This window comes from Chelmon rostratus, chromosome 12 (genome assembly GCF_017976325.1).
Source record: "Chelmon rostratus isolate fCheRos1 chromosome 12, fCheRos1.pri, whole genome shotgun sequence".
NCBI lineage: Eukaryota > Metazoa > Chordata > Actinopteri > Chaetodontiformes > Chaetodontidae > Chelmon > Chelmon rostratus.
In genome coordinates, this window is record NC_055669.1 from 10,779,237 (window position 1) to 10,803,200 (window position 23,964).

A 23,964-nucleotide genomic window follows, 5' to 3' on the forward strand; every position below is an offset into this window, starting at 1 on the left:
TCTGTTCTCCCTCCTCTCCTTGTTTTCACGTAGGGTATACATGGGACATGGTTTTAGGCAGTGCTGCTGCTCCCTGCTCCTCATCATCCGCCCTTCCTCCCTCCCTCTCATCCTCCCTCCCTCCCACACTCCCTTTGCTGCGGTGGCTGCGGTCATCTTGGTGACGGGCTGCATCTCTGCTGCTGCCTCTCTCATCACTTGGGTTGAAACAACACAAGATAGACTAACGCTGCTTTGTTGCTTGTTCACACGCCATTTCACACAAGGCGTCCTTTCAAGGCTACAACATCTTTATTTCTGCACATCAAAGCCTCCGTATGCAGAAGCAGTGGTCATATCCAGCTTGTTTATGTCATGTTAATTTATATGGATGATTTAATACTGTTGTGGTATGATTTGGCCACTCTCCTCCATTTTTATCCCAAAATTTCAGTCTTACTGGATCCCAATTATCATTATGATACTTTAGTCAAGAATAGAAAAGTAGATATCACGAAACAGTGCAGGGTCATGTATCAATATTTATTGTGGTTTTGACACCACTTTCTTAGCTAGTTATAGTTCCTATCCACAGGTGCTTCCAAAGACAACGAGGAGGCTTATTTTTTGTCCTAACTGACTGGTGGGGAGTCCCAGACATTTATCCTCTTGCAGGATCATTGACCCGCCCAGATATCATGTGAGTCGTTAGGGTCACAAGAGTCATGGCGTTAATGGGTCAGTGGGTGTTAATGGGTGAGTCATGGTGTGAATGGGTGGGTCGTTTACCCAATGAACATCACGGGAGTGATAAGGTCCTTTTCTGCATGTGTGGATGTTAAGAGAGTTATGTAGCACAACTCCTTGGTCCTACCAGGACGTCCAAAAACATGGGGACACAGGGGACCCATTTAAGCAAATTTGCAACATACAAGTTTAAAATTGCAACATGAGATAACCTCTTTTAATTTTAGCATCACCGGTCAAATAAAATTCCATACATACAGTACAAGCCGGGCATGTGCATGCTAGAGTGACAATCATTTGCAAAACAAGATGCTGCCTCACTTGCGATGGACGTGTAAGCACCGGTCGCAAATCTCTTTTGTGAGACAAGCGGCTTATTGGAAAATGGATGTTCTGATTGCTCGCAATCCATTATACTCTGAGGTAACCCAGTTGGATGTCTTCCCCTAACATCACCTGCACCTGCACTGACCAGAAAGGCATGCTGTCCAGAATGACTGGGGAAGGGGGGGGGGTCCTGCCCACCCATGTGCACACCACTGGAGTAACTATTCGTTGAAAGCACCTGTAGTCTTACCTCCAGCATACTGCCACATTATTGATATTGAAATATTTGATCAAATATATAGCTAGTGGATGTTGCCTACCTCTGATGTCCCTACTGACTGTACACAACAGGCCTATAATTGCACTTGTAAGCATTATATCCTATGGCAGGCTACCAACTGACATACTGATATACTCAGTTGTAATGTTTAATTGTGTCTCCGAGCATTGCACTGCAGTGTCTGAGCCCTCCAGCCCATAAAGGCAGCCTGACACAAGTCATCTACGTGCCATGATGAAGGCGGCGGCAACAGCAGCAGCAGGCTGTAGTTGTGTGAGGCAGCTCGAAGCAGTGGGGCGGGGAGGGGGCGCAGCCGGAGCTCACATTCATTAACGACCACCGACAACCGGGAAGCCTCCTCCGGTGGCAGCGTTCACCGTCACACGGCCGGGGAAGATGGTAGCGGTGCAGACGTCCCCCAACTCGTCCCCGTCGGCGGAGTGGATCTGCTGCCTGGACAAAAGGTGGGTGAACACACGCTTCCACGCCGCGCATCCCCACGCAGCGGTTTTCTCGACCCTCTTCCATTCACCCGCGTCAACGTGATTAAACGCAGCCGGCGATCGCCGCGCGTGCGGCGTGTGAGTGTGCAACAATAGCGCGATACGCCTTGTTTTGGGCTCTACAGCTAGGCTGCTGTCATTTCCACTGAATAAACACCCCAGCGTCCAGTGATGCTCGAGGCTGGAGCGCATCGTATACACGCTGTTTTTTGAAAAGGTTCCTGTTTTCGCGTGTGCTCGGTCAGAAAGGCGTTGGTGGCTTCGAGGTTCATCACCGGGATGTCTCCGCACCGCACGAGCTGTGATACGCGGCAGGACAGACGCACATGGTTTATGTCCGTCCGCTTCAATCAAATATCCATACATTTTTAAAATACTATCGTGGCGTGCGTGTTAGCGATTTCCTGGAAATGTGGATTAGCAGCAGGTCAGTGCTTTGCCCCCCCCCCCATGTTTGTCACAATGCTGCTGCAGTTGAGGCTGCATTTGTCTGCTCTTACTGAGCACGTTAGAATAACCGATCAGCCAATTCACAGTGTGTTTATTAACAAGCCTTCTCCTCTTTGAGCAGCCCAGGAGCTGCTGGGTTTATGCTGTATCTGCCCAGTTAACATTCAAGGTCTCATGCTGCAAGCAAACTGTGCCAGAACAGGCACAGTGTCCAAGGGAGTGGGCTTGAATAAATAAACAAGATGAAATGGCAGCCTGTGCACTAATTGCTGTAGATGGTACACCTCACACCTTAAACAAACAGTGGTATACGAGACATGCACCCCACAGCACCGACACCCACGCGTGCTGCACACACCTCTCTATGACACATCCTCACGTTACCATTGGCAACCTGAAGCTACCATCTTGTCTTCGTATCCTCACCTGTAATAAGACTGATGCATGATGTAAAAACAATGTGCTGTTATATTTAGCCGCTGACAGAGATGATGAAGTGTAGGGCTGCGGCTAAGGATCATTTCCACATTAGGTTAGTCAGCTGATTATTTTCTTGATTTGGTTAATTGTTTGGTCTGCAGAATGTCAGGAAACAGTGAACAGCAAGCGACCAGGTGTTGTCTTTATGTTGCTGTTTTTATCCCACCAAAAGACCAAAGACCACCAAATAATTTACAATTTGAAGCTGGAACCACTATGCTTTGGGCGTTTTCGCTCAAAAAAATAGATCAAATCAAAATGTTTGTTAATTTATTTTGTGTTGATTGACTGATCAATAAGTTAGTAAATTGTTTGGTGTTAGTTAAGTGTGATTTGTTGTTAAATGTGGACAGCTGTGTAGAATACAATATAAAATCATTGTGAGCGGGGTGTGATCCTCACAGTACTAAAATCTTTACAATTTATATAAAAAAACAGCACAGCACTGAATATCTTAAGCAAAATGCAGTCAATGTGCAGTAGTAGTTTGGGCCGTAATATTAGCCAGGACAGGATCTTATTTGCAGAGCACTCAGTGCTCCTCAGCTATGCACCTCCTTATTCAATCAATAACCAGCAGTGTGTTTGTGTGTATGTGCGTGTATGTGTGTGTGTGGGGCAGCTTTCATCTAGAGTAACTGTTGATGTGAGCAAGTGGAGAGTGAGAGGCGGGGGGAGAGGGGGAATGAAAAACTAAGACGGCGGTTAAGATGTGACTGTCTCTAATACATCTGTCCAGAGACATTTATTGGCAGTGAGTGTGAAGTATGTGAGATAAGATCAGATTTGTTTTGTGTAGTGTTTCCCCGGGAAGGTAATAGACGGTCCAGTCAGCACAAACACAGCACCGGTCCTGATGCCAGATGAACTTTAATGTTCCTCTGCTGGAGAAAAGTAGACGCACAGAGCAATGTGATGAGTTCACGGCCATCAAGTGACAAGGAAAACAACAAGTTCAAGACAAAAGCAGCTTCACACAAGTTAAACCTGTTGTCTCACGTGGGTTGATTTGACAATATGAAGGTCGATCTTCAAATATGTCCCGGCTGGATGAGCAATTTGATGAGTGATGTTTCGCTGGTAAATTGTAAACTGAGCTGTGTTTATGCTGATTAATATTCAGTGTTTTTTACAGGATCTCAGGTCTTTACTGGTGATGCAGATGGTTGTCGAAAGAGCTGTGTACATACAATTAAAGAGACTCTGCTACAGTAATGCATTAATCTGCCAGCTCGGGAAATCTGTTTGTGCTGAGGCTGTCTGACATTTTGGTTGGCTGCCATAAATCAACCTATGATTTATTTTGTCTGGAAACAGTGAGTTTTTCCAGATGGATCTTTCCTAAAACAATCTGCAGAACCTTCTGGTGTCTCTCAATTTTCTCTTCACTGTGTCATGCTGGTCCATTAGTAAATCCTGCATGTATGCGTGAGTGCGCATGTGTGTGCATGTGTGGCTATAATTTGTGGTTGAAAGCTGAGATCTCTGCTGACATGATGAGTCGGGGGGAAAGGCTGAGAAAGGGAGAAGTCAAGGAGGAGAGAAAAGGGGGATGGAGGGAGAGTAAGGTCAGGTGAACAGCTCTCAGGTCGCATCCGTCTCGTACTAACAGGGGAGGAAGATTCCTGTGGACGGGCAGGGAGCGAGCAAGCACAGGACAACGGAACAGAGAAAGACAGAGGGAACAAGGATTTAACCAGGGGATTATAACTGACGTGTCTACAGTTTCACTGTAGACGCATAGGTGAAGGGTGATGCTGGTATTACCCATTCAGCCCTGCAGAGCTCACCTCCCTGTCTCTCCCTGTTGCAGTGTGTGGGAGTCCACCTGTCTAAACCATTAACCCAGCCTACACTGGGATATGATGCTCTGTCTGAGCACCAAGGGCCAATATACAGGCCGTAAAAGGATGATGGGAGGATGAGTCAGAGGCAAAAAAAAAAAACGGGCTAAAAAGACAGAGAGAGAAGGAAAAGACCCGTTTGTAATGGGCCTGAGCTCGTGGCAGATGTTGTGGGACTGGAAAGATGTGTTGTGCGGTACATCCCTTTAGGCGAAGTCTGTGTTTATGTGGGAGTACCGTCCTGGGTACGGAGGACAATCTACTACAGCCTGGGGACACAAATATATGTGTTTATCCCTGTATGTACGTGTGTGTGGGGGGGTAAAAGGGGGAGTCATCGCTGCCTGTGAGCTTGCAAAGCAGAAATGAGTGGATAATGATGGAGGGATAGTGAGTGCGGGTGCGTTAGTGTGGGACTTAATGGATGGAGGGAAACACGAATGTGCCAGTAATGGAGAGGAGAAAATGGGTAGAGTAAAGAAGAAAGAGGCCATTTGTTCTTTTCCATCTCGCCTACAATGTTCCTGAGAGAAACAGGAAATCTTGAGAGTGGAGGAAAAATGGATGGAGATAAGAGAAATGTTTAGTGGAGGCAGACAAAGAAGGGAAAGCTGGGAGCGAGGGAACGGGCAGGAGCTGAAGGAGGAGAGGGGATACATAGCCTCTCGTCTGTGAAGGAAGAAGCCACACACACACGTGCAAGGATGACTCACTAGCAGAGGCAAAAATGTGAATGAATGACACTAACTGCAGTGTGTGTTACTCTGAGATGTTTCGGCTTTGTAGTTTTTTCACCACCGCGTCACAGAACAGAATGTTTAAGCTCTCAGATCAATCTTCTGTGTGTTCTCGTGTCTGTGCGCCCGCGTCGATGTCCAACAATGCTGGTGTGTGCGTGTGTGAGTGTGTGTGCGCGTGCAGGCTCAGATTTAAGCGTATTAGAAACAGCAGCAGTACAAATGAGATCTTACATCAACACCCTGTGGGGGGTCTGAGCCGAGAGAAGTAACGCCTGCAGCTCTCCACTGTTATCGCTAAGACATGAGGCTGAACAATGAAGCAGCGTGCTCACACACGCACACGCACACACACACACACAAATGCACAGATAACACTAAAACACTACAGCTGCCTTTCATCTTGGGACAATACCACTGATTTTTCATGTTTTAGTCCATTAACTGCTAATTGCAAATATTTAACATTGCCAGCCGCTTTCCAAAGCACACTGTAGGTTCGTGATTGATTCCCTTGCTCTCTATGCAGAAATGGATTCGCTCGGGAAAGATAATCCATCGCACTGAACAAGTTACATCCTGCAGTTAATCATTTTGTTTAACATAGTTTCGCAGTTAATAGGCCAAAAACATGAATTAGCACTGGTGTGGTTCTTTAACTGCTAACATTAGGCCTAATGAATTCTGTTGTGCGCAGGCCCTCGGAGCGCTCAGGAGAGGATGTGGACATCATATTGACCAGACTGAGAGAGGTCAAAGCCTTCCATAGGTTCCCACCTCCGCTCTTACTGCAGATCTGTGCCTGTGCCTTCTACGAATGCCTAGAGAAAGGCATCACTTGTATGTGCTGTACACGCGCACACACACACACACACAAATACGGATATGGTTTTGTGTACGACAATAGATGCTTCTGAGGCTGTCAGGCTCAGACTGGCTCTGTATAGTGAAGCATCATTATACAGTATATACTGTATACGTTATTATATGACAGTCGTGCTGAAGGAGATCCCTTTGCTGTGTGAGCTGTGATCATTTAAATTCATGTGTACACACCTCTCTGCAAACAAATAACACAAGCCTTTTTTTAACATGTTCATTGGAAATGGACGTCAACATAAATGCTAATAATTAATAAATGATTATTGCAGTATTTATAGCCATGAAATATCACAGTTGCTTTATAAAAATAGCAGAAAACTGTGAAAATTCCATAATAATTTCCCAGAGCCCAAATAGTTTTCATTTAGATATTTAATATATACTTATAACATAGAGAAAAGCTGCTAATCGTGCCTGGATCTGCTGTATGTCTTTCACTGACTGATATGTTTTTCATTCCACCAGCACTCTACACTGTTTAATGTATTTTACTGTCCGCAGTGTTTCGACAGGGAGACATAGGCACCAGCTGGTACGCTGTCCTGTCTGGCTCCCTGGACGTCAAAGTGTCAGAAACCGCCAACCACCAGGTAAGACCAGCTTCCAGTCAGATTAGAGCTTCATGCATAATAGCTTGCTTAGTTTCACTTGTGCTGCTCTTTCTCTCTCTCTCTTCTGTGTTTCCTATAAATCATTTGAATCACAAATGAATGAATGAATAATGAATTGAAGCGTGAATCACAGACACCACCGGGTTCATTCTGCTATTTGCTTGTGTATTTGTGATGATTTTTCACGGCTGCCGTTTCCGACTCCCTCTCGTGCTGCTTTTAGCGTAACCTTCTCTGTCGAGATCCAGATGCTCTACAAGTGCGCCTCATTTTAGAGAGCTGGTCCTGCGTGACTCTCTTCAATGCTGACATTGTTCTAGTACATTAGCTCATGTCTCCCTGCTTAAATATGCCAGAGCAAAGCTGCCACAGCGCAGAAAACAAGTCCTCTGAGAACTGTGCTTCTGCTACTTGTTATGCCCTTTACGCTACAGTGTGGAAATAGGTTTATACTGTACATATAGAGGAGAAGAATGACATGTGGGAGAGAAGAGAGAGAGAGCGAGAGAGAGAGGGGATTTGTTCCCGGTTAAAGACAGAGATAAGAAGCCCCTCCATTGTGAATCGTCCCTTTTATGTATGTAGCCCTAAAGTGCCATTGGTGGCCTAGTTTCTGTGGCTATATTTGAAATGTCACTTTGGACAGCTGAAAAGGTTTCCATAGCATGCAGAATATTTGTCTAAATCAGTGGATGGCGTGTGTATATATGTGCATGTGTGTGTGTGTGTTCGCCCGCCTCTAGTGTCCAATTATATCCAGCACCCAGAGATATTTTCCTTACAGGAGACTCCGTTTACTCGTCCCTCGTGTTTGAATTTATTTGCATTAATTACCATATTTTAATCTGTCTGCTCTTCATGTCTGTCCATTTTTATGAAGCGTCCGGGGCTGCAGCGTTTAGCTGATAGACAGAAAATGGATCGGCGACGATTTTGATAAATGGTTCATTTTGAGTCAGTTTTTTTAAAGAGAAAATGCAAACATTCTCTTGTTTATGTTTCTGAGATTCTGAAATGTGTCGCTTTTCCTTGTCTTTACATTGTTACGATTGTTTTCTATGGTTATATAGATCAAACGATTAATTGAAAAATCTTTTTCCAGATTTCCAGATGAGTTGATTATGAAAATAATCCTTAGTTGCAGCTCTAGTCGTGTCACAATCGAGCGATTTACTGTATAACCGCAAGCAGAACCAGTATAACCATTGCTCCTGTATGGTAGGGCTCATTTGAACTGATTTCATCCTTAAATTTAAACCTGTTGGCTCTCACACATTTCATCTCTAACAAGCATATTTAAGGAAACATGTTTGTGTGCAGGATGCAGTCACTATCTGTACGCTGGGGATCGGGACAGCGTTCGGGGAGTCCATCCTGGACAACACACCACGCCACGCTACCATCGTCAGCAGGGAGACCAGCGAGCTGCTCCGTATCGAGCAGAGGGAGTTCAAGAGTCTCTGGGAGGTGAGAGACAAAGAGAGGGTTTTAAAAACCGTACGAGCCGCTCTACTGTATGTATCTGTGAGTATGAGCCGGAAGCACATGATTCAGCATGAACGCTGTCTTGGTAGCGTACCTAAAGGTTTCTGTCGTGGAAGGAGTTTCTCGTTTCTTCAGACAACTTACCATTGTTATTGTGCCTTTAACCACAAGAGGGCTGTCTGCCATAGCAGTGCCCCCTGTTCCACCTATTAGACACACACCTCAGGTGATACTCAGCAATGAGGGAGAGGGAGCGGGAGAGGGAGAGAGAGAGAGAGGGAGAGAGAGAGGGAGAGAGAGAGACAAGGGATATCTAAGTGTGAGGTGTGATAAGTTCACATTAGTTCTTGTACTGCCATGAATAAAACAGAGGTTTCCTCCTCGGCTCAGGTACAGATGGATTGATTTTAACACTTTCTGATTCGTGTTGGAAAGAGGAGGTTAGGTAGTATCCTGTTGGACTGGCTTAATATGCTTGAATAAATTCAGTTTTTCCACATAGATTGGCAGAATGCTTTTTTTAAATGCAGATATTTTGACAAGTTACTGCAGGAAAAGTGCAGATGTATTCAATACCATTAACAACTTCTTTTGTGTAACTTTCCATTGCAGTGATTTACATCATTATTTACACCTGTGCTTTCACTGCTGTGTCAATATGAAGAGTCTAAATAGCCGATTCCTATCCAGAATCAGAGTATGACCTCTGTTTTTCAAAGAAAAGATCACAACACTTGTACTGCCAAGATGAATTTTAAGAGGATATTCTCAAATGGGGTCCACTCTGTGTTGGTGAGATCAGTAGGATTCACTTGTAGTAGATATTAATCAAATGAAAATGCAAAGACAGGCGCTGCAGCAATCATCTTTCCCTTTGTGCTTCAGAATGAAATATCGTACACTGTGGGTAATATTGGTATATTGCAGACATAACTTCCATCAATAAAACATATCACCGTGTACCACACCTTAGAGGGGAAAAAGCCAATAACACTGTAGCGTGGAATGACTTAGATGAGTCACGTTCAGAATATAAAAACTCACCGTCAGCAGGTGTATCAGATATTGTGAACAGACACTGTATCATACAAACTGGAAGAATCAGTACTTTGGTCTGGCATGTCCTTTGAGAGTCGCACACTGGGTCCCTCTCAGAGAGGAGGTCCTGGCGGAGGAGTGGATCGGTTTGCTGAGGCTCCAGAGTCCTGTGTGCCATGTTGTTTTGTCAGGCTCTAATCTCCTATTTTGCATTGTCAAATCCAAAAGGTCCCATTTTCCTCCTTTTCTTCTTTATTTGTTTTTGTGTCTAGTTTTTTCCACATACAGATTATGGCTTTAGTACTTCTAATTTTTAAAGGACATTTTATTTCCAATTGTAGTTTTTTCCTTGGTTTCGCTCACATTGAGGTCAGAGGTCAGGCTCACTTTATAGAATGATTTTTGAGTGTTTTGAGTGTTTTCTGATGTCAACACTGTTGACTTCAGATGTAGTTGGGTGGATTTATTGCGGTATTTTACATATCAGAGTCTGTTTTTACCGGTCTTGGGAAGTAAGACTACATCTGCGGAAAAAAAAACGTAGTATAAAGCCTTTTGTTGTTCATTACATTAAACTGAGTTTTTCCCTCATTAATGAAATATGTGTTTTTAGTTACTGCTCTGATTTTCACACAGATTTTCTGTGTTTTAAATAATGATTAAAACATGCTGCATTTTGCACATCAATGTGGTTTTCTTTTGGCCGACCTTTTTCGTGTGTTATATGTGGGTCGTGTTATGAACCAAGCGTAAATATGAGTGTGAGCATTGTTTTTGACAACCCTGTTGACAAAAAGAGATTTCTCCAAAAATAAATGCTGTTTTGTTTCACATTCGTCTATTCATTGTTGCCATTTCTGAAAAAAGTAATGGCCTCTTCAGTCCTATTATTACTAGATGAAATTGGATTCACTGAAACGTGATATCTCCATTTCATGACACAGGAACATGTAAAAGCGAGATAAGACAGTAATTGGTGATTACAGCACGTGTACCATCTTATTATCAGGCTTGTCGTGTGTTTGTTTGTCAACTAAGTGCACTCACTCTTCCTCTCTGCTGTCTATTTTAGGACAGTAGACATAAAGCAGAAGACATAGCCCGCGGTTGTCCTCTTTTGAATCTTATTCAGCTCATAGTAAAAGGATCTTTGTGTGTGTGTGTGTGTGTGTGTGTGTGTGTGTGTGTGTGTGTGTGTGTGTGTGTGTGTGTGTGTGTGTATGCATGGACTAATTTGTGTGCCCGTGCTGCGTGTGCTTGTGTGTGGCGAGGACTAGAAAGCTGCGGGATGAATGCAGTCATGTGTTTGATGAAAAGATGAAAGAAAAAAAAGCGCTGCTCCATAATTGTAACACCCAGTGGAAGTGAGATGAATGAACGGGGTGAAGGCATAAAGCAGCTTGTTGTCTCTGGCAGATATGTGTAAACACACAGGTTTCCAAACAGTGGGTGCTTGGTTGGCCCGCACTTGGTCTCTCTTACTTTCTTTTTCGACCCTAATTTACTCCTCTGTCCCTTTCACCTGCTCTACATTTCTCTTGCCCACTTCCTCTCTCCATTATTGGCCAGGTTGTGTCTTTTGCCAGCCTCCGTCCTTTCCTCCGCTCCCTCCCCCCCTGCATCCTCACCCTCACTACTCCTTTCTTGCTTCCTTTCTCTGCCCCCCCCTCTTTCCTCCTCCACTGGAGTAGCTCTGTGGTACGGAGACTCAGATCACCGTGGTAACCTGTGAGAGAAAGTGGCTTGGTTGTTGGCTCGATCGCGGTGAGAGAGGGGGAGCGAGAGACCGGGGAAGACACTGGGGTGACTGTGTGTGAGAGAGAGGGGAAGAGAGCGGGGAGAAAGAAAGGAGGAGAGCAGCTTGTTTTGAGCAGGATGCTATCCGGTGGCTTGTGTGTGAGTTGTAAAGGAGCAGAGGGCAGCTCTCTGGGGTTTCAGTCCCTCCAGCATTAGGCAGCTGAGTGTGTTACCTCAGGTGAGTCTGACTCCTCCACTGTGACACTGTGTAGTCTGTGGTGTGCATGTGTGCTAAATAATGTTTCACTGTCATGTGTCCTATTTACTTCTGCTACCTTTTCACAAAATGAAACTTAAACTTCCAGAAACTGTTTTGCAACGCTTCTTTGGTTGTGTTTGTGGGCAAGAAAGACATTGACAGGGCTGTTTGTGACTTTAGGTCAAACAGATGCTCCCTCTGTCTCTGCCTCTGTGTGTGTGTGTGTGTGTGTGTGTTCATAGAAGTCCTCAGAGGGCATAGGTTGCAAAAAGCAAGGGCACATTCAGGCTCAGAATTACCTGCTGTGTGTATTTCAGTGTCTCTGCTATAGAGATGTAAACACACTGTATTGTTCGTAACAGCTGTAAGAGCAGCATCTGTACAGTCTCATTAACCTTTGTCTGAATGCTGCTGCTGCTGTGTGTGTGTGCGTGTGTGTTATATAATGTTAGTTGTTCTGCATGTAAATGATCTTGGTTGTACAAAGGGCTTTGTTTTGAGGGGCACTTGCAGTGTGTGTGCTTGAAAGTGACACTGTGTATGTTAGAGTGATGAATAACGGGTTTTGATGTTTGATAGATGATGTCTTCTGGAAGATCAAAATAATGGAGGTGTACTTTTTTTAGGATAGGCATAAATTCTGATGTGTGTGTGTGTGATTTGTTTTGTAGAAGTATCGTCAGAGCTTGGCTGGACTGTTGGCCCCTCCTTATGGAGCTATGGAGAGTGGATCCAACAATGACAGTGAGTAGACACACACACACACACACACACAAACACATACACACATACAGTAGAATCAAAGAAACTCTGTACAAGTGATAATATGTTTAATTACTGGATCTAAGTGTGTTTAGTTATGCATAAAACAATAAAAATAGTAATGTAGTCTTGTGAAACAGAGGTGAGAGGCTGAGTCGGTTGTATTTGGATTAAGATATACCAAAAAGGTAGAATGTAGAATGATGAATATTATAACTCATAGCTTAACTTCTGTGAAATTCTTCATTTTGAATCAGCTTGACTACAGTTTTTCCTCCTCAGGACTCGCAGACAAAGACAACATGAACTCAGACTCTGCAAACAAAGCTCACAACAAGGTAAACACTCTCTGCAGATTGCTGCTCGAAACCCAAAAGTCTTGGATTTGTGCAGGAAGTGCGAAAAAGTTCAGCACGGCAACCCAATCCTTTAAATGAGCCCTGCCAACACGTTTCAGGGAGCTGTGTCTTTCCTCGCGGCACACAAAGCATGAATGAGCCAAACTCACAACCAATATACTGTGTGTCCCAGGCAGCCTCAGTTTGTCTTGGATTCCTCTATGTCTCACTACTTGTGTCAGAGGATGTGTGTGTGGACAGGGCAGCTACTTTACAAAAACCAAAAACATTGAGAGAGAAAAGACAGTAAACTGGATCCCAGTGTCAGAAAACTGTGCGCTGCTGCATACTTTCATGTCTGTGAATGAGCCTGAATGCCAGTATGAATTTTGGAGGTGTGTGCGTGTGTTCAGAGACGAGACAAGTGATGACTCACAGCTGTGATCCTCTGTAGTTATGCTAATGCCAGCTAACGCATGCACACAGAAGAAAGGTCCCATCTGCCCAATTAGCATGCCTTGCTTTGTTGTTTTCTCCAGCAGCTGTGTGTGTGTACACACATCTGTCCTTTTCCTCTGTTTCTAAGGGGCAGGTGTGATCTGTATAGGATGTGTTTGCTTGTATGTATCCACTGTGTGTTTTGATACAATTTGACTGGTATGACTGCTGTATAGTGCTGTACCTGTATGTTACTAGTATTAGCATGCATCCCTCGCAGCGTGCCAGTCTATCTCAAGGTCAACAGTCAAAATTATCAATTTTATTGTTGGTTTATTGGTATTTTCCATGTATTTTACAGAAGAATTTATTGATTTGAATCAAGATAAGTTTAACCTGGTAATATTAGCTTACCTGGCGGCAGCACAGGTGTCGCGAGTATTGACTTGTGAATCATGGCACGCAGTCAGTTCACCAAACTAGCCCGGTGTTCCTGTGCGTTCTGTAGATTCCTTCAGAGAAGCTGCAGAGAGCCGGGAAGGTCCTGCGCAATGCCATCCTGTCCAGAGCCCCGCACATGATCCGAGACAGGAAGTACCATCTCAAGACATACAGGTGAGAGCGCGCTTGTCTACAGCCCCAACTGTGAATATGCATGCAACAGCTTTAGGAAGATTCAGTGCATTTTAGTGGTTTGTGTGTATTGCAGACAATGCTGCGTAGGCACAGAGCTGGTGGACTGGCTGGTGCTGCAGAGTGCCTGTGTTCTCACACGGTCCCATGCTGTAGGGATGTGGCAGGCGCTACTAGAAGAAGGGGTGCTCAACCATGGTAACGAAATCTTTCTCGTTATATAGAGTATTCTGTTTAGTCTCACTCCATGCACTGCCGTGTCAGGATGAATACCAATGTGGAAATTAATTAGAAATTTTGAAGCAGCAACATCAAATACAGATTGAATCTCAAATTCATAACCTTCAAAGGAGACGTCTGAAAATTGAGTTCTGAGAGTAGAAAACAACACGTGATTGCTGAAAACGTGCACACTTGTGTCTTCTGACCGTGTGTGCTCCTCAGTGGACCAGGAGCTGGGTTTCCAGGACAAGTACCTGTTCTACCGTTTTCTTGACGACGAGGAGGAGGACACGCCGTTGCCCAGCGAGGAGGAGAAGAGGGAGAGTGAGGAAGAGCTGCCAGAGACCATCCTCTTCCTCGCTCAGATCGGCCCAGACGCACTGCTGCGCATGATCCTCAGGAAATCGTCAGTAACAGCCAATAATGACTTTCAAAACAGCCACATTCTTTTAGCAGTAGGATGCGTCAACACTAATTTCTATGTAGTGTAATAAGAAGTGAAGTGCGTGCATGAAATCTTCATGGTGAGCTCATTGTGACTAACCCCTGTGTGTGTCTGCAGGCCTGGTCAGAGGACAGGGGATGACCTAGAGATCATCTATGATGAGCTGCTTCACATCAAGGCCTTAGCTCACCTCTCCAACACCGTGAGTCAGCCGGTCCACTTCGCTTTTAAAGGGACAGTACAGGTTTCCAAAAAGGCTGTTAATTCTTAAGAGCCGCTTTGTACATTTTTTTTGTTTGTAAGACCAGAGGAAGGAGCTGTAGTCACTGTCAGCGTTTCTCTTGCCAGTGTAATTGGATGCAGTTTTATACCATTCTGCCGTGTGATGGCAGGTATTCACCATGTGGAGGAGTCCTGAAGTCTGTAATGGCTCTTGCTGTTGTTTTCATGCTACATATATTCCTAGAATCACTAAGTGGTTCTCGAACAATGGGCTTAAATCAAGTTTTTCATTTAAGTGATTTTTATTCCTATTTCCCTCCATTATCATTTTGAACAGACTGCTTATTTATATTAGATTCCAACTACATTTAATCAGCAAATTAAATTCTCTTCAAGCTGAAACGTGCATGTGCTGTCATGTCTCCCAGATCAATTTAAATAATCCTTAAACACCCCGATCTGTGCACTTTTACTGTTCTCGCACATGTTTCTGCATTGCAGTTGAATCCAACATGGCCTGAACAGTGTGCTCTGGTTTGTAGGTGAAGAGGGAACTGGCGAGCGTTGTGATCTTCGAGTCGCATGCGAAAGCTGGAACAGTGTGTGAGTCTTCACTTTGTCCTAGAATGCCTTCTTATTTAGAAGTCTTTGACACTGTGGGTCCCCCCTCAGACAAAATATAGACTACTGCACCCCCCAGCACCCTCCATATACTCCCTGGCTTTAAACACAAGGCAAATACCTGCACATTGATGGATAGCATCACTGTTACAGGAATATAAGAACCAGGTTGATGGGACATTCTGAGGCTCAAAGAAATCTTGATAGTGCAACATGAAATAAAGTTAGAATTACTGGACCGAGTATACTGTTATTATTTATCACTTTGAGGCATAATCACATTTTGGAACTGCAGTAGTATCATTCTGAGATGTTGGGGGATGTAAACACGAAGAATAATGTTGCCATGGAGTCAGTGATTAAAGTTATCTGTGGACTCATTTGCTTACATTTTGGTCACTTGGCCCTATTAAAAGTATGCTGAATTAGCTGTTAGCAGTTCCTGTTTGCAGTTTACCTGTGGATGCACAGACAGCTAGCACAGGACATTGGACATTAGAGACGATGACATCCTCAGGAAGCATAATCTAAAAATATCTCTGTCACGTTCAGATTTGACTGCGTTGTAACTCCAAGGAGGAGTATGAATTTTGATGCAAACTGCGGCTGATGTCCTTCTGTTTGTCCACTTTATCTTCCAGTGTTCAACCAAGGAGAGGAGGGCACATCATGGTACATCATCCAGAAGGGCTCTGTCAACGTGGTTATCTACGGCAAGGTGTGTGTGTGTGTGTGCTTGAATGCATTCATCCACCTGCATGCTTATGTTTGTTTGTTTGAGGCATGAGCATTGTTACAGCTTTCTGCTTCATTGGATGATATTTCATCTGGAAGTAATGGATTAAAACGTGTAGCTGATCAGACCAGCAGTGTCTGCCCTGCGGGGCCGGGAAACACCAGCACTGGAGTTTGGCAAACTCTGCCCAGCTCACCATGACTCATCACTATGATTAAATGTCTTTAGGGGATTGTACGCATATTTCACACCACACGCTGATTTACAACCACTGTACTGGCAGATGTCCTCTACGTGCTCATGTGTGTGCATACACACTGATCACACATGTACTTACACACATGCACTCTGCATGCACACATATAGATGAGTCATCCCTGTCCTGAGATCTCCTGCTCCTTTCAGATTTCCCTTCAGGGCTTAAGATGACTTGTAAACTGTGTTTGTGTCTGAGCTTGTTTGTATCTTGGAGCGTGTTTGTTTGTGCGTGCATTCATGCATGTGTGTGTGTGTGTGTGTGTGTCACAGGGTGTGGTGTGTACGCTCCACGAGGGTGATGACTTTGGGAAGCTGGCCCTGGTTACAGACTCACCTCGTGCTGCCTCCATCGTCCTGAGAGAGGACAACTGCCACTTCCTCCGTGTGGACAAGGAAGACTTCAACAGGATACTCAGGGTAGATCAGTGAGAGATAAACACTCATCATGATGGATACAAGTGTAGCCACACCAGCACCATATCACTACCAGACTGTGACAAACACTGTTATTAGCAATGTATATTCACAAAGTTACGGCTAAGTCAAAAGATAAAGCCAAAAGTCAGATGCTTTCCACTCAACACTACCTGAATTCATTCACGTGGTCCGTCTGAAGGCTCACGCTACACTATATACCAGCTGATGCTGCCGGTCTATGATGTTTGTCTCCCTCCTCTGGCAGAGGAGCTGTATTCCATGTAAAAAGCGACACATGCATATCGTCTTGTATGTACAGGATGTGGAAGCCAACACGGTGCGCTTGAAAGAGCATGAACAACCTGTGCTGGTGTTAGAAAAGAGTCCCCGCGCCTCCACCCTGGGAAGCATCAAGTATGTGTGAGGAGTCTTGGACACATACTTATAACTGAACAGTAGAAAATATCTCTCTGTGTCTGACCTTTTTTTTTTCTTCTCACCTTTTCTGCAGGTACACTGTGATATCAGGAACACCGGAGAAGATTCTTGAGCACTTCCTGGAGACGATGAGAATGGACATACATCACAATGAACCAGGTAGCTGAATAGAAACAAATATATAAATAATACAAAGTGAAAAGGTTGTTAGGCCTAATTAATTTTGAACAGATGGTTACCAGAGATAGTCTATATTATATGCATTACAATGGAGAAATAGATAGAGAGATAAGCAAGATGAATGGATGAATGATTAGTGGTATTTTCACTACCTTTTGCACCTCTTGATTTCCTCTCTTTCCCATCTGACTCTCTTCCCTCTTGCTGTGTTTTTCTCCCATCTGTTAGACCCAGCTGTGGATGATTTTGTCCTCATGCACTGCGTCTTCATACCCAACAGCCAGCTGTGCCCTCTACTCATGGCACAATATCCTGTCTGCCTGTTGTTTGTTGCACGGTGCCACTGACAGCATCTTGGACTGTCCAACTTAGTGGTTCTGCTTATGGAAGTGCTGAAGCAGCAGTTGACTGTCCAGCACTAATGAACTGCTCACCGGGTGCACACCTCCCTTCACACCATAGTAAGAAGTTGTAATCCCGGCCAAGAAGGTCTTTTCTTATTGTCTTAGTCATTGTAGTGCAAGTGTTCAGCCAGTTGTGCTATACCACTGCTGCACTGATGATTATACCCTGATATGGTACTGATGATGCAGTGATGAGGGCTAACCATGGCTTTGGGTAGGTTGAAATATCAGTTCTGTTTCCTGTACTGCATTTAGTTTGGGCCATGTTGTGTTTCCTCATCAGGTTTGGATCATTCCGCAGGTAAACAGGTTCATTGGTAACAGCTGACAGTATCATGACTTGGTATGAAAGGAGCATCCTGGAAAGGCTCAGTCGCTCATAAGCGAGGATGGAGCGCGGCTCACCACTTTGTGAACACGTGATTGGATAAAGGATGTTACTACATGGGCTCAGGAAGACTTCATGAAACTGAACACAGTTTGTTTGCAAATAAATGCATCTGTTTTGTTTACCTTTTAGACAGTGTCCCAGTTTTTCTGGAACTGGGGTTGCACATAAAGATACGTATTTAGCAGCAGTGACGATTCGTTTAGATTCAAGCTGTGGTTGTACAGCTTGTGCAATGTAAGATCTAAGTTGTATTTATCTTTAACCCCGTGTGCACCTACCATGCGCCATCTCCGCCTGGCCCCGAACAAGAGAAGTTGGAGTACGCGCTCAACAGTAAGAGGAGGGCCGTCATTCTGGCCCTGCGCTGGGCTAACACACTCACATACATGCTACAGGAGGAGCCTGCTGCAATCTCCTTCCTCGAGGTGACCAAAAGCAAGCAAATATCAGTAAGTAACATAACACTGATTATATGCACGGCCTGATTGTGGTTCTTCCTCTTTGGCACTCTGCAGGAGTTGTATGGGAGCTTATCAAATGACTCTCGGACGCTGAGAGCTTTGAAAGACTTGGTTCCTGACCTGGAGAAAGTTGTCAAATTACAGTATGTTTCCCAGCTTCTGCACGTTAAACTTTCACTGTGATGTTTCATGTACCACCTCTATTTATCGTGGTTTGTTTTTTCTACCCTTTTTACATTTTGTAGTTCAGAAGAAGCCAAATCCACAAAAAAAGTAAGTCCAGACTATTGTTTTGAAAAAAAGTTGGTATTGCATTTGACATGCATCTTGGTGATATGCATGCTGTTTTGTATAATCCAACAGAAAACCCTAATAAGACAGTTCAGCAACGGAGAGGAAAGGCTGCAGAAGAAACAGCCCATCAGGAATCAAGATGACAGTAAGTTTATGTGAATGTTTTTTTGTTTTTTTTGGTGTGATTGCTGACTTTTCCTGCAGTGCCACTATCACACCAACAAATGTTCATCATTTCAGTATTATTTCTGTGTGCGCGTTAGTCCTGTTGAAGGTGTACTGCGGCGATCACACATACACGACTATCCGGGTTGCCGTGGTAGCGACGGGAAGAGAAGTGATCAGCGCTGTGGCCGACAAACTTGGCACCACCGATGAGCTCCTGTTGGTCCACCTCAGCTCTGCTGGTGGTAAGAATGAAGATTCTAACTACAGATAATCAGTCGTTTCAGTGGCTTCATGCACACATGATGAATTCTGTCAGCTGGGTATATACCATGCACACTGCATACGCAGCGAGCAGGACTCATGAAGACTCAACTATCCCCATTTTTGTTACAGAAAAACTAATCGTGAAGCCGAACGACGTGTCAGTGTTTTCCGTCCTGAGCATCAACGGCAGATTATTTGCTTGTCCTCGAGACCAGCTCAACAGTCTGGTAAGAGACGAGTGTTTCCCCTGTTTGCTTGGAACTTCTGAAGCTTTTATTAAATGGGTTTACAGAAATGCCTATCACTCACTTGTTGTTGTAATTATACTTTAATGGTGATGTATATAGATCTTTGTCACATGACATTATTTGAAAGAAGCTATATTTGTAAAAATGCCTTGATTGCCATACAGTGATTATTTAATGTGTGTGAACCTGTGCTCTTGCATGTGTTTATTTAAATGTGTGTCCATGTGTCAGACCCCTCTTCCAGACCAGGAGGGTCCCTCTGCAGGCTCCATGTCAACTTTTGAGCTGATGAGCTCTAAGGACCTGGCTTACCAAATGACCATGTTTGACTGGGAGCTCTTCAGCTGCGTGCATGAGGTATCGCGCACTCTCACACTCACACACAAAAACAACTTGAGGCCAAGACTATGATCTGGTACAAGCGTGTACGGTGTTGCAGAGCCTTATTTGACACTTTGAAAAGCAGAGATTTGTTGCTGCATGATTGTTCAGAACAAAAACACTGCAGGAGTAAAGCTTGATAGATGCAAGGTGGCAGGACCTGTCCACTAGATTAACTCTAAACCTGCTCCCCCCTAACGTCTCCTCCCTTCTCTCTGCAGCATGAGCTGCTCTACCACACGTTTGGCCGGCAGAGCTTCAGGAGAACCACGGCCAATCTGGATCTGTTCCTGCGCAGGTTCAACCAGGTTCAGCTGTGGGTGGTCACTGAGGTCTGCCTCTGCGGACAGCTCAGCAAGAGAGTCCAGCTCCTCAAGAAATTCATCAAGATAGCTGCACAGTGAGTCGGAGCTGCTGGGGACTGTCACACACTTCATCTAAGTGCACGCGTGCCAACCAGCACGCATATGAAGAGTTTATCATATACATGCTCGACCTTTAGCTGCATTCACGTCATGTCTTGCATGTGTATATTTGTCTGTAGCTGTCGGGAGTTTAAGAACCTGAATTCGTTCTTTGCCATCATCATGGGGATGAGCAACCCTGCTGTCAGCAGACTGAGCCAGACGTGGGAGGTAAACTTAGTCTAATCTACATCTAGGTCTTCAGTGAACCTTGGGTGTATTCCACTATTGCTAAAGTACTACACTGAAATCCTCTGTTTTTCCTGGCAGAAACTGCCCACCAAGTTTAAGAAGTTCTATGCTGAGTTTGAGAGTATGATGGTGAGTAGCATGAAATTCCATTCACCACCATAGTATCAGCAGGTAGCAGCAGAAAACTATAGATGATAGATAAAAAAAATGTATATAGCAGTGGTGGAGGAAGTAACCAGATCCTTTAATTAAGTTTATATCTCATTGTAAAAATACTCTGTTACAATCAGAAGTGCAGCATTGAAAATGTTGCTAAAGTTAAAGTTTAGTAAATTAATAAAAGTAAATGCACTCAATGGAGAAAAATGGTTATTATGTATTGTATCAGTATATTATTTTGTTAGAATCCATAATACATGAACAGAACTTCTGAGATATTGACAGTTTATATGTTTGGTGACAGGACCCGTCAAGAAACCACCGGTCCTACCGACTCACCGTCACCAAACTGGAACCCCCAATCATCCCCTTCATGCCCCTCCTTCTCAAAGGTACGACTCAGGGTGGAGAACAGAGGAGACGCGTGGCTCTCTCAACAAGACCTCCGTCACTGTATCACACGTAATGACCTCTGGGAGGAACATGACTGCTGTTAATATGAATTTTTTTGGTTTCAGATATGACATTTACACATGAGGGCAACAAGACCTTCATTGACAGTATGGTCAATTTTGAGAAAATGGTGAGTTTCTGTGCACAAAAAAAGGGCGAATTAGTCATGTTGGGGATATGTTTTATATGTCACACTCTTTTTACTTAAGAGTCTCCTGTCCTTATCTCTTCAGCGTATTATAGCTAACACAATTCGCCAAGTGAGGCATTGTAGAAGCCAACCCTTCAGTAAGTCTGCTCGTTACTCATCAGCACACATTCACACGCCGGCTTCACACACATCCTCCCAATCACATTTTTTCTCTTCCTTCTCTTGCCGCATCAGACCCCGACATATGCCAACCCAACAAAAATCAAGCGGAGGTACGGGCTTACGTTAGGAAGCTCTGTGTGGTCGACAACCAGAGGGCGCTGACGCAGCTCTCCTACAGGATGGAGCCTCGGCGGACATGAGCCCCAGATCTTCCACCACCATCGCCTTCTCTGTGACGTTAGCATAAAAAAACCACACTCCACAACCATTACCTGGATTAAATAACTCAACACGACCGGCCGTTCAGTAGCAAATCACAACCTTCAACGACTTTAACACTATTGTGGACTATTATGGATCAAGGACTTCTACTGTGCCATTAAAAACCTCTTCCTCCTGGACAGAAAGTGTTCAGCAGCTCTCTCGTCGCTGTGTCTCTGAGGGTTTTAACCGTACTAGCTGTTACTGTCTGGGACCTGTTAGATAGAACTGTAATGTATAGAACTGGAATCAATATCCTGCATGACTGAACTTCATAGGCTTTGTGTTCTATGCAGTGGATTTCTATCGGAGTGTCCTGTAATGTTGTGCTACCCCAAATGAGCCCTAGTTTACAATATATTACTGTACCTGCCTGTAATGCAAACCTTACTCTCCTGATGGTCCCACTCATAGACAGAAAACCCCATAAACCATAGTAACCTAGACTCTTCATTCTCCCTGTTGAATATACAGATAAATAGGTAATCTGAAAGTACTTATTTACTTCATCATGATTATATTCGAGTCTTTGAAAATCTTTAGGATTTGATGTCCTTTAGGTAAATGTCAGTGTCTTTTAACTAGTCAGACACTTCAAAATTACTAAACTGAGTATTAGATCAAAGCCCTAATGTTATTGCAAAAAGTATTCAAATCTGTCACCGCAGTGTTATGATTTCTTTTTGCATTGGAGTACAACTCCTGAAGAATATTAATTATTCTAGTTGCTAAAGTTTCTTGGTACGATCTGCTCTGAGGTCAGCTGTATAATCAAATCGCACTCCTTTGATTTGGAAGCACTGATCCGACACGCAGAGTCTAAAGGCAACTTCTTCTTAAAGGGGAACTCTTCTCATCTCTACCAGTCGTGATCAGTCCGTGTAACTTTATTTTTATATATGTGAGTGTAGATCTTGAGCGTGTTCTTGACAAGTGTCATTAATTTTCCTTTGATCTCAGGAGCTTTTGATGTGACGGTGTGTGTCGAGAACTGCCGTGAGGCTGGCTTTCCCCAGAGCGGCCTGTAACTGTACTGTATGTGTGGTCTGCCTTGTAAATAAAAATAGCTAATTTAACAGTGCTCACGGTTTGATTTCAGAATGTGTTTTTGCAAGTGGTGGAAAGGCTGCGGATGGCGGTAAAATCCAGAGCGCTAGACGTCACTAGAAGTTTCCATTTTTTTAGATGAAAGCCTGCTTTACAAATGGTGGGTGTGAAGTTTCAACAATGTGATCATTTATTTTGCTGAAAATCGTGGAACTGCTCTTTTTTGAATAAGTTAGCTTTTGGATGTTGTGACTATGAAGATAAAATATGAAAGACATGAGGATTGGAACGAGGTTGTATTGTTCACGAGTGTTGGCGCAGTATTTGATCTGACTAAATTAAGCTGCGACAGTGACCGTCATGCCCCCCTAATGACCTCTGTCCATTTAAGGTCACCACATGACCTTTCACCTGCAGCCACCTGTAGGTTGAATCATCACCTTTGCACTCAACAAAGTTCATTAATTACTTAATTTCCTCTGTAACTGGCTGACTGTTGTTCATTGTCAACGCTTCCATACTACGGGGTGCAGTGATTCACTGCAGCTTCTGGGAGCACCCGTTCAGACTTTTAGTCACGTTTTATTTAACCAGTGAATCACGACTAAGTCTCCTCTCGTGCTTGATTACTGTCAACAAGCGAGAAGTGTCCTAAGTTCCCCGAGCTGATCTCACCTGTCCCTACTCAGTGATGTCAGCGTGTCTATCTTGCTTGATGGTGTCACTGGGTCATTCCTGTCGGGCTGAGTAACACACAGTCACTGCCCGGCGTCTCCGGTGTGTGTGTGTGGGGGGTTTTATTTAGACGCCGTGTGTGTGAAAGATGGCTTTAGGTATCTGTGGCAGTCAACCTTGTTGCTAACTGATTTATTATGTCTGACACGCTATAGGCCAGAGCTGTATATCTGTGTGTGTGTGTGTGTGTGTGTGTGTGTGTGGTGTATGGAGATCTTTATATAGCCACAGTTATCCAGGAAGAAGGAATGCCCTGGATGCCAGTGACCATATTTGAACAGTGTGTCTGCTACAGGCAGACTGCACACACACACACACACACACTGACTGCGAACCATAACTTCCACACACTCAAACACTCAGCCCCCCTTCATGGTCAGGCTCTGTGCATGTGTGTGGGCTTCGTGTTGTAGTTACACTGGACCGCCACTATCAGGCAATGTAACACCTAGTCTGGCAGTGACAGGGGGGGCTTCTCCTGCTCACAGGGGGAAAACTTCTCTCTCTCTCTCGCTCTCTTTCCAGCACTTTCTGGTCTCTTCTCTCTGACAGTCTGCTCTGCTGACTGACAACATCCACTCCGCCTCTCCTTACTCCTCATCCTCCCCTCGCTCTGCGCTGAGTCGGACGGCCGGCGCCGGTGGCTGAGCGTGCGCGCTT

The 23,964-nt window shown here is 44.4% G+C and overlaps 1 protein-coding gene across 1 annotated transcript; it reads left to right on the plus strand.

Moving 5' to 3' along the window:
* Positions 1 to 1,729: 1,729 nt before the first annotated feature.
* LOC121614563 (rap guanine nucleotide exchange factor 4-like) lies at positions 1,730 to 21,461 on the plus strand. Its single transcript, XM_041948500.1, has 30 exons — positions 1,730 to 1,797; positions 6,045 to 6,187; positions 6,731 to 6,819; positions 8,161 to 8,307; positions 12,031 to 12,103; positions 12,404 to 12,459; positions 13,406 to 13,512; positions 13,607 to 13,728; positions 13,975 to 14,158; positions 14,315 to 14,399; positions 14,962 to 15,022; positions 15,682 to 15,758; positions 16,305 to 16,451; positions 16,771 to 16,865; positions 16,963 to 17,048; positions 17,298 to 17,376; positions 18,139 to 18,289; positions 18,380 to 18,468; positions 18,571 to 18,598; positions 18,689 to 18,764; positions 18,883 to 19,029; positions 19,181 to 19,278; positions 19,531 to 19,656; positions 19,902 to 20,080; positions 20,225 to 20,315; positions 20,415 to 20,465; positions 20,800 to 20,887; positions 21,014 to 21,078; positions 21,182 to 21,236; positions 21,334 to 21,461. The coding sequence occupies exons 1-30, from the start codon at positions 1,730 to 1,732 to the stop codon at positions 21,459 to 21,461; spliced, it is 2,991 nt and encodes a 996-aa protein (XP_041804434.1).
* Positions 21,462 to 23,964: the final 2,503 nt, after the last annotated feature.

Coding starts and splice junctions, on each gene's coding strand:
- LOC121614563 (XM_041948500.1), top strand. CDS start 1,730: ATGGTAGCGGTGCAGACGTCCCCCAACTCGTCCCCGTCGGCGGAGTGG. Junction 20,081..20,224: donor TTCATCAAGATAGCTGCACA/GTGAGTCGGAGC, acceptor ATTTGTCTGTAG/CTGTCGGGAGTTTAAGAACC. Junction 20,466..20,799: donor CTGAGTTTGAGAGTATGATG/GTGAGTAGCATG, acceptor GTTTGGTGACAG/GACCCGTCAAGAAACCACCG.